Below are 12710 nucleotides of genomic sequence, written 5' to 3' on the forward strand. Positions count from 1 at the left end.
GTAGAACTGCAGATGAAGGCCGTCCAGCTCCTGGGGAAGTGGTTTTTGGGTTTCTTCAGGAGATTGATGGTTTCTATGGTTTTGCAGTTTGTGAGAAGCAGCAGGCTGACCTGGTCTTCCTCGTGGATCAGTCTGGCAGCATCCAAACGGGAGACTATGACCTCATGAAGAACTTCACCACAGAGCTGGTGAAAAGCTTTAGCATCGGCCAGAAGTTGGTGCGGGTCGGACTGGCCCAGTTCAGCAGCAGCTTTCAGCACGAGTTTTACTTGAACCAGTTCAGTGAGGACACAGAGGTGTCCGAGCATATCCTGGAAATGACACAGACTGGTGGGGGCACCAATATTGGACTTGCTCTCAAGTCCATCAGGGAGTATTTTGAAACCTCCCGGGGAAGCCGGAGGTCTGAGGGCATCTCCCAGAATCTGGTGCTGATCACTGATGGAGAGTCTCAGGATGACGTGGAGGATCCAGCCGATGACCTCAGGGCTCTCGGGATCGAGATATTTGCCATCGGCATTGGAGACGTCCATGATTTGGAGCTGCTGCAGATCACCGGTACCCCGCAGAGGCTCTTCACGGTGCAGAACTTTGGCAGCTTGGAGAACATCAAACAGAAGGTGGTCGACACCATCTGCAAGTCAAAACCCAGTGGAGATCCATCCTGTGAGTTTAAAGTCCACTTCATCCCGAGCTTTGTGTTGTCATGACTGACCTCAGGTTCTCCTCCACCACAGCCTGCACCATCGACATTGCCATGGGGTTTGACATCTCGACTAGAAGAGTTTCTGGAGAATCTCTGGTCAGCGGCCACAACAAGCTGCAGGCCTTCCTGCCGGAAATCGCCCGCTACCTTTCAACGGTTCCCCGCCTGTGCTGCACCAACAGCCCCGTTCAGAGCAACCTGGCCTACCGAGTGGTGAACGTGGACGGACGCGTCCTCTACGACTTCAACTTTGAGGCCCACGATGAGGACGTGCTGAGGAAAGTCATGGCACTGAGCTTGTCTGAGTCCACCTCCTTCAACAGGGCCATGCTGGGATCCTTCCGGGAGAAGTTCGAGGCCCAGTCCCAAGCAGGGGTGAAGGTGAGGCGCTGCTGTGGGATGGTCCTCCTGAACAGACTTTCCTATGAACAGAGGCTACAGGCCTTTAGCTTGTTTGTTAACTTCAGTCAGGTGTCTTTAACATTCACGGACGGATCCAACGATGAGCTCTATAAGCTTTAAGCTTTGAGCTTTTTAAGTTTGTTTGTATGTTTGGAGCCTCAGATTCTTAAGACGTTCTTTCCTATTTTCCTTCAGTTAATTCATAACCAAGGTCGTGTTAAGGAGCTGCAGAAAGGAAAATACCAAACCAAAAATAATATTAACTCAGATTTTATGTTCCAATTCAGTCCAGATTCCTTCAATAAAATCAGGAATGTGTGACTGCATTTAAAAAGTGATCTTTATATGAAGGACAGTCAGATCACATTCCATCCTGATGAAACCGACTGACTGTGGAGATGGAGAGACACCTTCTGGAAGACGTAACACCCCCCCCCCTTCACCCCCGACTGCAAGTGCTGACCATGCTGAAAGCGTGACGTCTGACAGGCTGACATGTCCTCCACTGCTGTCCAGGTGCTGCTGATCTTCTCAGATGGCCTCGATGATGACATCATGAAGTTGGAGCAGGAATCAGATCTGCTGCGACAGTCGGGTACTTTATGATGACCCCCCCCCCTCACACACACAGGTCAAACCAGTCATTTCTGAAAACGTGTCTTTTGGGCCTGCAGGAGTCAGTGCTCTGCTGGTTGTGGCTCTGGAGGGGGTCCGGGACACCGCCCAGCTACAGATGGTGGAGTTTGGTCGGGGATTCGGCTACAAGCTGCCTCTGACCATCGGAATGCCGAGCATCGGCAGCACCATCCTAAAACAGATTGTGAGTACTTCAGGGGTTCAGTGGTAACGTTAGCCTGTTCCGGAGATTTCTGCACATCTCCATACTTCAGATGTTTGTGATCATCACTGTGCTTCGTACACTGAGCAGCTCCCACACATGCTGCCTTCACAGACCCTCTGCATGTCTGCAGCTCAGGTTTTAGACTCACGAGAGAGATCTCCGGACTGGAACAAACCGCATCCTTAGTCCACAATGAGGAAATTCTTTGAAGCACAAAGTGCCTTTGTGATACTAGAAAAACTGCAAAAATATAAGAAATGTAAATTACATTAAACTAAAGCAGAAATACATTTAAATACATTTATTAACCCCCTTAATTAATGCAAACATGCATCAAACCATTTTGTCTCGAGAATGACCTCAATTTAGCATCTATGTAAAAAAGCAAAGAGATAAGCGATTTTTAAAAATGGAAATAACATGATCAGACGATTACACTGGATCCTATATTTATAGTGGATCATGTGTTTATAGTGGGTCACATGTTTATAGTGGATCACATGTTTAAAGTGGATCACGTGTTTATAGTGGATCACATGTTTACAGTGGATCACGTGTTTGTAGTGGATCACATGTTTATAGTGGATCACGTGTTTATAGTGGGTCACATGTTTATAGTGGATCACGTGTTTATAGTGGGTCACATGTTTATAGTTGATCACGTGTTTATAGTGGATCACATGTTTACAGTGGATCACATGTTTATAGTGGATCACATGTTTACAGTGGATCACATGTTTATAGTGGATCACATGTTTAAAGTGGATCACGTGTTTATAGTGGATCACATGTTTACAGTGGATCACGTGTTTGTAGTGGATCACATGTTTATAGTGGATCACGTGTTTATAGTGGGTCACATGTTTATAGTGGATCACGTGTTTATAGTGGGTCACATGTTTACAGTGGATCACGTGTTTACAGTGGATCACATGTTTATAGTGGATCACGTGTTTATAGTGGATCACATGTTTACAGTGGATCACGTGTTTATAGTGGGTCACATGTTTATAGTGGATCACGTGTTTACAGTGGATCACGTGTTTACAGTGGATCACGTGTTTATAGTGGATCACGTGTTTACAGTGGATCACGTGTTTATAGTGGATCACGTGTTTACAGTGGATCATGTGTTTATAGTGGATCACGTGTTTACAGTGGATCACGTGTTTATAGTGGATCACGTGTTTACAGTGGATCACGTGTTTATAGTGGATCACGTGTTTATAGTGGATCACGTGTTTATAGTGGATCACGTGTTTATAGTGGGTCACCTTTTCTCCCCCCGTCTTCGTCTACAGGATACTGTGGCGGACAGGGAGTGCTGCAACGTCATGTGCAAGTGTTCAGGCCACGAGGGCTTGCGGGGCTCTCGTGGCCCCCCAGGACTAAAAGTGAGTAGAAAACACGCCTTTCAGGCTTTCAGAGCAGCCTGAACTCTGACCTCTCTGAACTGGGGGTCTGAACACGACCAGAACAGGAAGTTGATGTGTGCATGACGTAAGCTCAGATGACTGATCTGCATTTGCCATGTTGATTTCTAAAATAGTTATTTTTGACGTAATACTTAAGTAATTCATCTTTGTCATGTGCTTTATCGATATCTTGTGATTTTTAATTCTGTCTGATAAAAAATGGGAACCGGATATTGATAAATCATGTAATAAAATGGTTATAGTATAACAGGGTGGGATTATATAAGTTCACTTCCTTCCACTCCCTTTCAAGCAATATTTATTAATATGTCTAATTATCCTAAGTTTGATTAGTTACTGTATGAATGTATAACTGATGATTATATTGCTGTTGTTGATTATTTCTACTTAATTGCTTGAAATAAACCATTTCAAATCAAAAATCAAAAGCTCGGAATGCTTTCTCTGTGAACAGGGCGGCTCAGGACAGAAGGGTTACCCCGGCTTTCCTGGGGAGGAGGGCGTCGCCGTAAGTTTGTCTTCATGTTAAGTCTTCTTCTGGAGTTACTTCTTCTAGACTAAATAAATAAATAAATCTGTGGACCCCTGGTTTCAGGGTGACAGGGGCTTCCCAGGACCTAGTGGGCCTCCGGGTCTGCAGGGATGTTCTGGACCCAGAGGGCAGAAGGTACTGCAGAGCTGCAGCAGCAGCAGAAGCCTTGGTTTATTCCTATGAAGATAATTCCTGTGCTTGTGTCTGCAGGGGGGCAGGGGCCTGAGGGGGAGCAGGGTGAGTGGACTCCACCATGAGGACCTTCTCAGGGATGAAAACTGTGCTGTGAGAAACGTTAGCTGGACTTTCTGTGTTTCAGGGTGAAGACGGAGAGGACGGGCTGGATGGAGTCAATGGAGAGCAGGTACCTGAAGCAGGTCTTCATCATCTTCATCGTCCAGGTCTGAACTGATGTTGGGGCAGAAGCTTCTGGAGATGATGGGAAAGCTGTTCCTCCGTCCTCCACACGTCTGCCTGCCTGTTGGAGACGAAGAGCCGTCCTTCAGCTGTGATCATGAGGCCGTTGGTGAAATGTTCCTTCCTCTTTCTGCAGGGAGAAGCGGGAAGGGTTGGAGCCCGAGGAGCGCAAGGAGACCCTGGAGATCCGGTAAACACAGCAGAACTGTTCTGCAGAGAAACCAGAACCACCTGTTCTGATTCTTTCTTTGCTGAAAGAAAGTAAAAACGATTCCTGCAGTTTTTCTGCATCACTCATACCGGATGCTGCTGAGAATGAGTGACGTCAAAACGGTTTCCTTCAGCTTCCACCTGGGTTTACTGACTCCAGGATCAGGTTTAAGATGAGAGAAACCGGTTTGCCTGCAGCTTTCTATAAAAGCCGCTTGTCTGTAGGGATGTCTGTGCACGTGCACGTGCACGTTTTTGGAGGAATTTGCCTGCAGCCGTCCATCATGAGGCAAACTTGTTGACCTCTGACCTCCAGCAGCTTGACTGACAGGTCATCTTCTCACCCTCAGGGTATCCCGGGTATCAGAGGGGAGCAGGGGCAGAAAGGGCAGCGAGGACTGAGAGGAGATGTGGTAAGTTCAGTCCTGCATTCGGGTCAGAACCGGCTATGACTGACAGAAACGCCTCTCCAGAGAAGGACGAGACTGAGGCATCAGAACAGGAAACGTGGTGGAAGGACTTTTTATTTATTCTTTTTATTTTATCATTAAGTTCTATAGATTTCCAGGCTCAAAAGTCAGAAGAAGATTTGTTAAACCCGTCAGTGTCAGACTGTGGTCCTCTGCCAAAGACAAGAACGTTGTCAGTGATTCACAGGGCCCAGCACAGAGCCTGGGGGAACGCCAACTGTCAATGTTTTCCTCTTCAGTTTGGGTTCCCCAGGAGCTCCGCCGTCAGCACAGCTGGACCAACTTCTTTTGCTTTGTCTTGCAGGGTGAGCCGGGGGCTGATAACACCTCCAGTGGACCGAGGGGGGAGCTCGGTAATCCAGGCCAACCGGTAAGAAGCGGTTGGACGGTGGTTGGATGGACACAGTGGCTGTCTAACCTGGGATTTGAACCTCTGGCCATCTGACAGATTAACGCCTCACTCTCAACACTCAAGTATTAAAAACTGTCATTTGAGATTTAAAGATCAGACATTTCAGAATCAAAGCGTTCTAGGAGCTGTGGCCTCTTGCAGGACTGTTCTGTCCACCTTAAGCGTAAAGATTTAAGGTGGTTTTAATGTTTAAATGCTTTCAAATGTGCAGGGGCCCCCCGGATCTGACGGCCGGCCTGGGGAGAGTGGAGTCATCGGAAACCAGGTGAGACTGGAAGTGTTAAAGAATTGAGACACCTTGATGTTGATCAGAACCCTGTTTCTGTAGATGTTTTGGTAAAAATACTATTTAGATTCTAACTGAACGTTTTGTTCACATCTTTACCGTAGTTTGTGATTTGCTAATTTTAACACCAAACTTGGTTGAGCTGCTGGTTCAGCAGAAGGAGATGTTTCTGATGAGGACCTCCACTGCTTTGTCTTTGCTGTAGGGTCCAGAAGGACGGCGAGGGCCTCCTGGTGATACGGTAGGAGCCCAAACAAAAGCAGCTGAACACAAACGTACCAACTGACTCACACTCACACTGCATCTGTGCAGGGTCCTCTAGGACCCACTGGCTCTGATGGAGAACCAGGCTCCCCAGGACCTTCCGGTGCACAGGTGAGTTATCAGAATCTCTGTTGTTTTCATCAAGGCATGAAAGATCAGTACAGGTTCCACCAAATGATCCCTTTTGGGCCACGCCCAGTTGTGCTTTACATTGAGGTTACTCTGTAAAGAGGAAGTAATGTTCAGGTAACTGCACCTGTAAACACAGTCTGCAGTCTGGGTCCTGAGTGTGTCCGCCGTGACGCTCGCCGTGACGCTCGCTGTGACGCTCGTTGTTACCTGAAGACGAATCTCCGCTACAGACATGCAGTCAGATCCGAGATCTTGGTTTATTTTAGAATCTATCATTTTCTCGTTCATGAGGGGTTTTCATGCTTAAATCTGAGGTGCAGCAGTTTGATCCTCTTTGGTAATTATCTCATCTTTAGACAAACCTCTAATCAGAATTTTTGTGTCATGATGGAAACAATGAAAACATAACCTGATTAACGCCAGAAACAAAGATAATAAACAGACGAATGAACCTTCTGAGGCGTTCTGTTATAGCAGGAGATCCGGGATTTCTCTGCTGCCTCCTTCATGAACCTGGTTGTGTCTGCAGGGATCCATGGGGCCCAGAGGTCAGCCCGGACAGAGAGGGATCTTCGGCTTCCCTGGACGTGAGGTCGGCTCATCTCCCCACACATGAAAAAAAAAAAGTCTGAGTTAAAAATGCAATAGTCTGCCGGCTGAGGTGCAGCTGAAGGTCCTGAGTGTCTGCACCGAAGATGGAGCTGAGCCTCACATGTGAACCGGGTCAGCGCCAGGATCATTAGGTCCTCAACCACAGATCAAAGATCACTGCAGACCTGCCCCTGTTGTGTTCATGGGGGGGGGGGTCAGAAACTGTTCCAGTTTCCGGGTTCCTTTCTGTTCAGTTCTGTTTTTTTCTGAATCACAGGTAAGTATGTAGAGTTGGAGGCTCCGCCCCTTTGGATGGATGGATGGACGGATGCCTTTTATTTAGAGTCAGAGCTGTGGGCTTGTAGATCCTGCAGCTCCTTCGGCCACAGAAGCTCCTTTATGGGTCGGACCTTCATCTTTCTGTGGTTCTGCAGGGTGATCCTGGACCGGCTGGACCTCCAGGATCCGCCGGCCGCCTCGGCGCTAACGGACGGAAGGTGAGTGATGAACATTTGTTCCCCTCTGAATCTGGTTGGATCATCAGAGGGCTGAGCTGAGATTTCCTGAAGGTGGCGCTATAGGGTCCTGTGGAAACTGATCTTTGTGGAGTTTGTCCTTCCACTTTGATAAATTTGAATGCAGGTAGAACGTTTTTCAGGTGGAAATCATTTTCGAGCCTGAAACAAACATCTGAGCTGCTCGGTGAAGCTCCGCCTCCAGGGGGCGCTGTAGACACACGTGTGAACCTGGACCTTCCCTGAGCCCTCTGACCTCTGGTCAGGGAACGTCCGGGTTCAGCACTGATGCTCCAATGACTTTTGCCGGTGTTCTCACAGGGAGAACAAGGAGAACCTGGAGCCCCAGGAACTCCAGGACCCCAGGGGCCCAGAGGAGCACCGGTAAGCAGCTGGGATGTTTTGGAGCAGATGTCCTGAAGTAAAGTTCATGACTGACAGAAGCTGCTTTCAGGGTCAGGACGGCAGAGACGGCTTTGGACCCGAAGGACCTAAAGGTGTCAAGGTTCGGAGGAGGGTTCTGCTGCAGAGTCAGACTTTGATGTTCTTGTTGTGCTCTGAGGGTTCTGTCTTGGTTCCTGTCATGCAGGGAGATCCTGGGTTTCCTGGATTCCCGGGTCTGCAGGTGAGATGGACTTTCTCCAAAGAACCGAAGCGTTTCTGCTCAACAGACCAAGAATGCTCAGAAAGATCTGCAGATGTTGGACGTTTGCACTCAGAGGTGATGTCTGAACCTTCCTGAGCCTCTCTGTGGTTCTGCAGGGGGAGGCGGGCTTGAAGGGACCCAAAGGACTGCTGGGACGTAAGGGGAGCCAGGCCCGCGGGGTGAGGGCCGGTCCTTCTGCCGGAGTTCCCGCCGCTCCTCTTCTGCGCTGACGTCTGTGTCTGATGCTTTCAGGGAAACTCCGGCCTTCCGGGGGAGTCCGGCGTGAACGGAGATCCGGGATATCCGGGACACAAGGTGAGTCCACGGGCCGATCCGGATCAGAGACTCGGACACTTCAGGAGCTTCCTGACCCACAGAGGCAGGTTCTCCGTGGTAACCAGCAGAGCGGATGATCTCTGAAGCTTTCTGATTTTAAAAGAGACTCTGGTTTCAACCAAAAAAGTTCTGGTTCTGGTTCAGCAGCGGTCGGGTTCATCTGAAAGCAGGTCTGGTGGGACGTTCCTCAACGTTCCTGCAACCTTTCTGGCTGATCCTTGAACATTTGAGCGGATCGTCTGAACAAGAACGTCCGTCATGTCATTAACACCCCCCCACCGCGGGGGCGGGGCTAAAGACGGTCTGCTTCTCTTCTCAGGGCCCCCGAGGTTCTCCTGGAGCCAGAACCATGTCTGTGAGTCTGTGTGAGAGTCTCTGCTCTTCAGTGAACCTTCATCAGGTGATGATGATGATCTCTGTCTGCAGGAGTGTCAGCTGATCACCTTCATCAGAGACAACTGCGGTGAGTTCGAGTTCCTCACGTACCTCCCAGCGCCAGCAGCTCCTCCTGTAACTCAGTCTATCCTCTCCTCACAGCGTGCTCCTCCGGTACGTATGTCCGCCGTGATGCTCGCCGTCACCTGAGGGACCATGAAGAAGCAGAAACTTTCAGATGAAGGCTCACAGCCGAGTCTTCCTCATCTTTGATGTTTGTGAGGAAGAGGAGGAGGAGTTCTGTAAAAGAATCTCTGACATCAGTCAGAACCAGAACCAGAAGGTTCTGCAGTCTGGAGACTGAAATGCTTCTTTTGAGGTTCTCAGGACCAGGTGAAGGTTTTTGGACTTGTGTTCCGTCAGAGCTGCTATGAACCAGCACTTCCTGGTTTCCACCAACGTCTCGGGTCATGAGAGGAACGTGTTTGAACGCGGGTTCTCCCGGTTCCTGTCACGGCTGGATCAGCAGCTTCCTTCTGGGTTTGCAGGTCCTTCGGAATGCCCGGCCTATCCCACCGAGCTGGTCTTTGGTCTGGACATGTCCGACGACGTGTCTGCCGCCGCCTTCGAGACGCAGCGCTCCGCCCTCCTGGACCTGCTGGAGGGCATCAGCATCGCTGAGAGCAACTGTCCGTCGGGCGCACGCGTGGCCGTGGTGGGTTTCAACCAGCGCAGCACGCGCCTGATCCGCTTCCAGGACTACCACCGCAAGTCTCAGCTGATCGACGCCGTGAAGAACGTCGCTCCAGAGAAGACCAAGAACAAGCGCTTCCTGGGCGCCGCCATGCGCTTCGTGGGTCAGAACCTCTTCAAGCGCGTGCGAGCAGGAGTGATGGTGAGGAAGGTTGCCGTGTTCTTCTCCAGCGGGCCCACGCAGGACGCCAAAGACGTGCTGACCGCGGTCATGGAGTACCGCGGCCTGAACATCGTCCCGGTGGTCATCTCTCTGAGCGACGCCCCTGCCGTCAGAGCTGCAGTGGAGGTGAGAGCGATGGCGGTCTCCCGACGCCAGACACAAGGCCACGCCCCTGAAACAGGTGTTCTGTGCAAAAGAGAGCAGGTTCTCTGTGATGCTGATGTCCGGGTCACCCCAACCTTTCTTTCGCCACGGACCGGTCTTTAAGATGAGGCGGAGAGAGCTTTTATTTTGATAGATGACCTACATGAAAACAAACTGTGGTATTTTCTAAACATAATAAACATGAATTATAACATGAGCAACGTCCTCTCTGCCGGCAACACTCTGGTCACTATGGTAACGTTTAAACATGCCTTCAAAATAAGAGCATGGAAAATCCAACTCCCCTCAATGCTGAATGGTTGGAGGGAATCTCCCGTTGGGATGAATCCGTATTTTCAGTAGGACTCCTGACACTGTCTATTAAATGTAGCTTTCTGTTTCTGGAAGTGGAAGGCTCCTCTTCTGCCTCCTATCTGGGCCTTTTCCCCTTGGCAAAGAAACTTTCTAAAGACCTTTGTTTTTTACTCATTTAGCTAGTTCCTGGGTTTTATTTTAGCGGTAACCTGTCACGTGACAGAGACGAGCGCCTTGGCCTGCGTCAAGAGTGACAGACGGATGGAACAGAGAATCTGGCAATTTTTCAAAATAAAACATCTTTCAGATTCAGAAATAAATAAAATGGACGTCATATAATTTATTTTATTCTTTCTGTACCAAATGGCCCACGGACCGGTACCGGCCCGCGGGTTGGGGACCGCTGTCCTGGAGCACGGAATGACACAAACCTCATTTCAGGTTCTCTCGACCTCATTGGTCCTCAGGCCTGTAAAAGCAGGACCGACGCTCCCCCCATCCACATGGATCCTTACCTGAGCCTTCATTGTGTGTGTGTGGGGGGGGGGGGTGTCAATGGGTTCTCTGACCGCTCCTGATTCTTCCAGGTGGACGACTCGGGTAACTCCATCTTCATCCACCTGGAGAACCCAGAGGACCTGGGTTCTTACCTGAAGAGGGTCAAGGACTGCGCCATCTGTTACGGTAAGAAGACCTGCAGCCTGTCTGTCGGGTCAAAGGTCGGATCACTGCAGTGTCTGACTGTCCTGTGATGTCACTTCCTGTTTTCTGTTGAGTACGGTCATCTTCAGCTCGGCTCAGATGGTTTTCCAGCAGAAGGTTGAGGACCGTTTCAGGATCAGAGGACTGAACAGGACCAGCTTGAGGTTTGGGTTCTGACCCAGCTTCAGGCTGACATCTGCAGGATCTCTGAGCAGAACACCAACGTTTCCAGGCTCTTTAGAGGAACAAAACCAAAGATCGGCTGAGTCCTCTGACTGACAGCAGCAGCGTCTGCCGTCCACTGAAGCCGAGCAGATGGGATCTGTGAACAACTGCAGCCCAGATGGAACCAGGACCGGGTTCTGCACAGGAACCATCAGGAACATCTGCAGGCAGCAGAGAAGACCTGGAGCTGAGCTCTGACAGACGGGTTAGAAAGAACCTGAGAAGAATCCTGCAACCATCGGGACGTCCCGATGGAGAAATGTGACGGTTCAAACTTCAGGGTCTGAGCTTTAATGTGGAACCCAGAGATGGGAGAACGTCTTCCTCTGGGCTTCTCCACCCGTGTCTGCAGTCGCTCAGTGAATCTTCCTCTTCCACGCCCCCCCCTCCTTCACTCATCAATAGCATCACCCGGTCTGCAGCATCCGTGGTCTTTGCCCCTCCCTCAGTCCTGGTTCAGTCTTATCACTTCCTGCCTGGATTACAGCAACTCCCTCCTTGTTGGTTTGCCAGAAATAAACTCTACATGTTGAGAACTCAGCTGGCAGAATTATCACTGAAACACATCACAGCTGGTCTGCAGCAGCTCCACCACCAGCTGCTGGTCACTCACCCAATTACCGACAAAATACTCCTCCTGACTTTTAAATCCATCCTCAACCTTGCCCCCCATGTCTATCAGATCTTGTTCATGTGGCCACACCCACCCGTAGCCTCAGATCCTCCTCCTCCCTTCATCTGGATGTCCCCAGACACCCCCCCTCTCCCACAATTCACCAAGAAACTAAAAACTCACCTTTTCCAACTTGCATATTTCCCTCCATGACGTCCTATTTTAGATGTATATTTCATTTTTATTTTTGTGTACGGCGACCTTGGGTTCCTTGAAAGGCGCCTAACAGATAAATTGTATTGTTTATTATTCACAAACATCTGGAGCAGGAATCTCACAGCTGGATGTTTTATCTGAAACCTGCTGGAGGTTTGAGGACGGATGGACCGACGTCCAACCACAAAAAGTTCTGCATGGGTCTGAAAATCTTTGAGACTTTTCTAGCTCAGCATGTCCCCCCCCCCCACCCCCCTCCCCGTCTCTGCAGACCCCTGCAGACCATCAGTGGACTGCTCCTTTGTCCGGGACCAGCCTCAGCAGGTGAACGTGGACCTGGCGGTGGTGGTGGACGGGTCCAGGGAGGTTCAGGTGGACGAGTTCGCCGGCGCTCAGCAGCTGCTGGGCTCGGTTTTGGAGCAGCTGGCCGTGAGTCCTCAGCCCAGACGGCCCGGGAACCTGGCCCGGGTGGCCGTGGTCCAGCATGGCGGTGCCCAGGCCCCCACGCTGGAGTTCGGCCTGCAGACCTTCCAGAACCGGGACCTGATGAAGAGACACCTGCTCCAGACCATGAGGCAGCAGGGCGGCCCCTCCCTGCTGGGACAGACGCTGAACTACACCCTGAGGGAGGTGCTGCCGAAAGCGGGCCTGACCCGCCGGAAGAGGGCTCTCCTGACGGTGCTGGCGACCCGGACGGCCTCCGCAGACCGGAGCGCGCTCAGAACCCTGTCCCTGAAGGCCCAGTGTGACGGCGTGGCGGTGTTCGTGCTGACGGTCGGACGCCGCTACAACCAGACGCAGGTGGAGGAGCTGGCCAGCTCACCTGTGCAGCAGCACCTGGTCCACCTGGACAGGCTGGGGGACGAGGAGCGGGGCTACGCCCAGCGCTTCTTCAGGGTCTTCCTGTCCGCCCTCAGCAGTAAGACCCGTCACGTCTGTACAAAGAATTCAACCAAACTTTATTGATAAAGACGGTCGACAAACAACCGCCACCATTCTGTCTGCTTT

At 50.6% G+C, this 12710-nt stretch overlaps 1 protein-coding gene across 2 annotated transcripts in view; it reads left to right on the forward strand.

The window, feature by feature from the left end:
* The window catches only part of LOC101173335 (collagen alpha-6(VI) chain), a 43210-nt gene that overhangs the window by 22660 nt on the left and 7840 nt on the right, over nucleotides 1-12710 (forward strand). For both annotated transcript variants that reach the window (XM_023964474.1, XM_023964475.1), the window contains 28 exons: nucleotides 88-666; nucleotides 738-1087; nucleotides 1625-1703; nucleotides 1783-1928; nucleotides 3251-3343; nucleotides 3840-3893; nucleotides 3981-4052; nucleotides 4128-4154; nucleotides 4237-4281; nucleotides 4471-4524; nucleotides 4895-4957; nucleotides 5319-5384; nucleotides 5638-5691; nucleotides 5918-5953; nucleotides 6025-6087; nucleotides 6638-6700; nucleotides 7134-7196; nucleotides 7536-7598; nucleotides 7669-7719; nucleotides 7804-7839; nucleotides 7977-8039; nucleotides 8113-8175; nucleotides 8516-8551; nucleotides 8623-8659; nucleotides 8734-8745; nucleotides 9120-9613; nucleotides 10534-10630; nucleotides 11974-12621. In XM_023964474.1, coding sequence (XP_023820242.1) covers nucleotides 88-666; nucleotides 738-1087; nucleotides 1625-1703; nucleotides 1783-1928; nucleotides 3251-3343; nucleotides 3840-3893; nucleotides 3981-4052; nucleotides 4128-4154; nucleotides 4237-4281; nucleotides 4471-4524; nucleotides 4895-4957; nucleotides 5319-5384; nucleotides 5638-5691; nucleotides 5918-5953; nucleotides 6025-6087; nucleotides 6638-6700; nucleotides 7134-7196; nucleotides 7536-7598; nucleotides 7669-7719; nucleotides 7804-7839; nucleotides 7977-8039; nucleotides 8113-8175; nucleotides 8516-8551; nucleotides 8623-8659; nucleotides 8734-8745; nucleotides 9120-9613; nucleotides 10534-10630; nucleotides 11974-12621 — 3507 coding nt within the window. The remainder of the gene's footprint in view (nucleotides 1-87; nucleotides 667-737; nucleotides 1088-1624; nucleotides 1704-1782; nucleotides 1929-3250; nucleotides 3344-3839; nucleotides 3894-3980; nucleotides 4053-4127; nucleotides 4155-4236; nucleotides 4282-4470; nucleotides 4525-4894; nucleotides 4958-5318; nucleotides 5385-5637; nucleotides 5692-5917; nucleotides 5954-6024; nucleotides 6088-6637; nucleotides 6701-7133; nucleotides 7197-7535; nucleotides 7599-7668; nucleotides 7720-7803; nucleotides 7840-7976; nucleotides 8040-8112; nucleotides 8176-8515; nucleotides 8552-8622; nucleotides 8660-8733; nucleotides 8746-9119; nucleotides 9614-10533; nucleotides 10631-11973; nucleotides 12622-12710) is intronic.

Source organism: Oryzias latipes, chromosome 16 (assembly GCF_002234675.1).
Source record: "Oryzias latipes chromosome 16, ASM223467v1".
NCBI lineage: Eukaryota > Metazoa > Chordata > Actinopteri > Beloniformes > Adrianichthyidae > Oryzias > Oryzias latipes.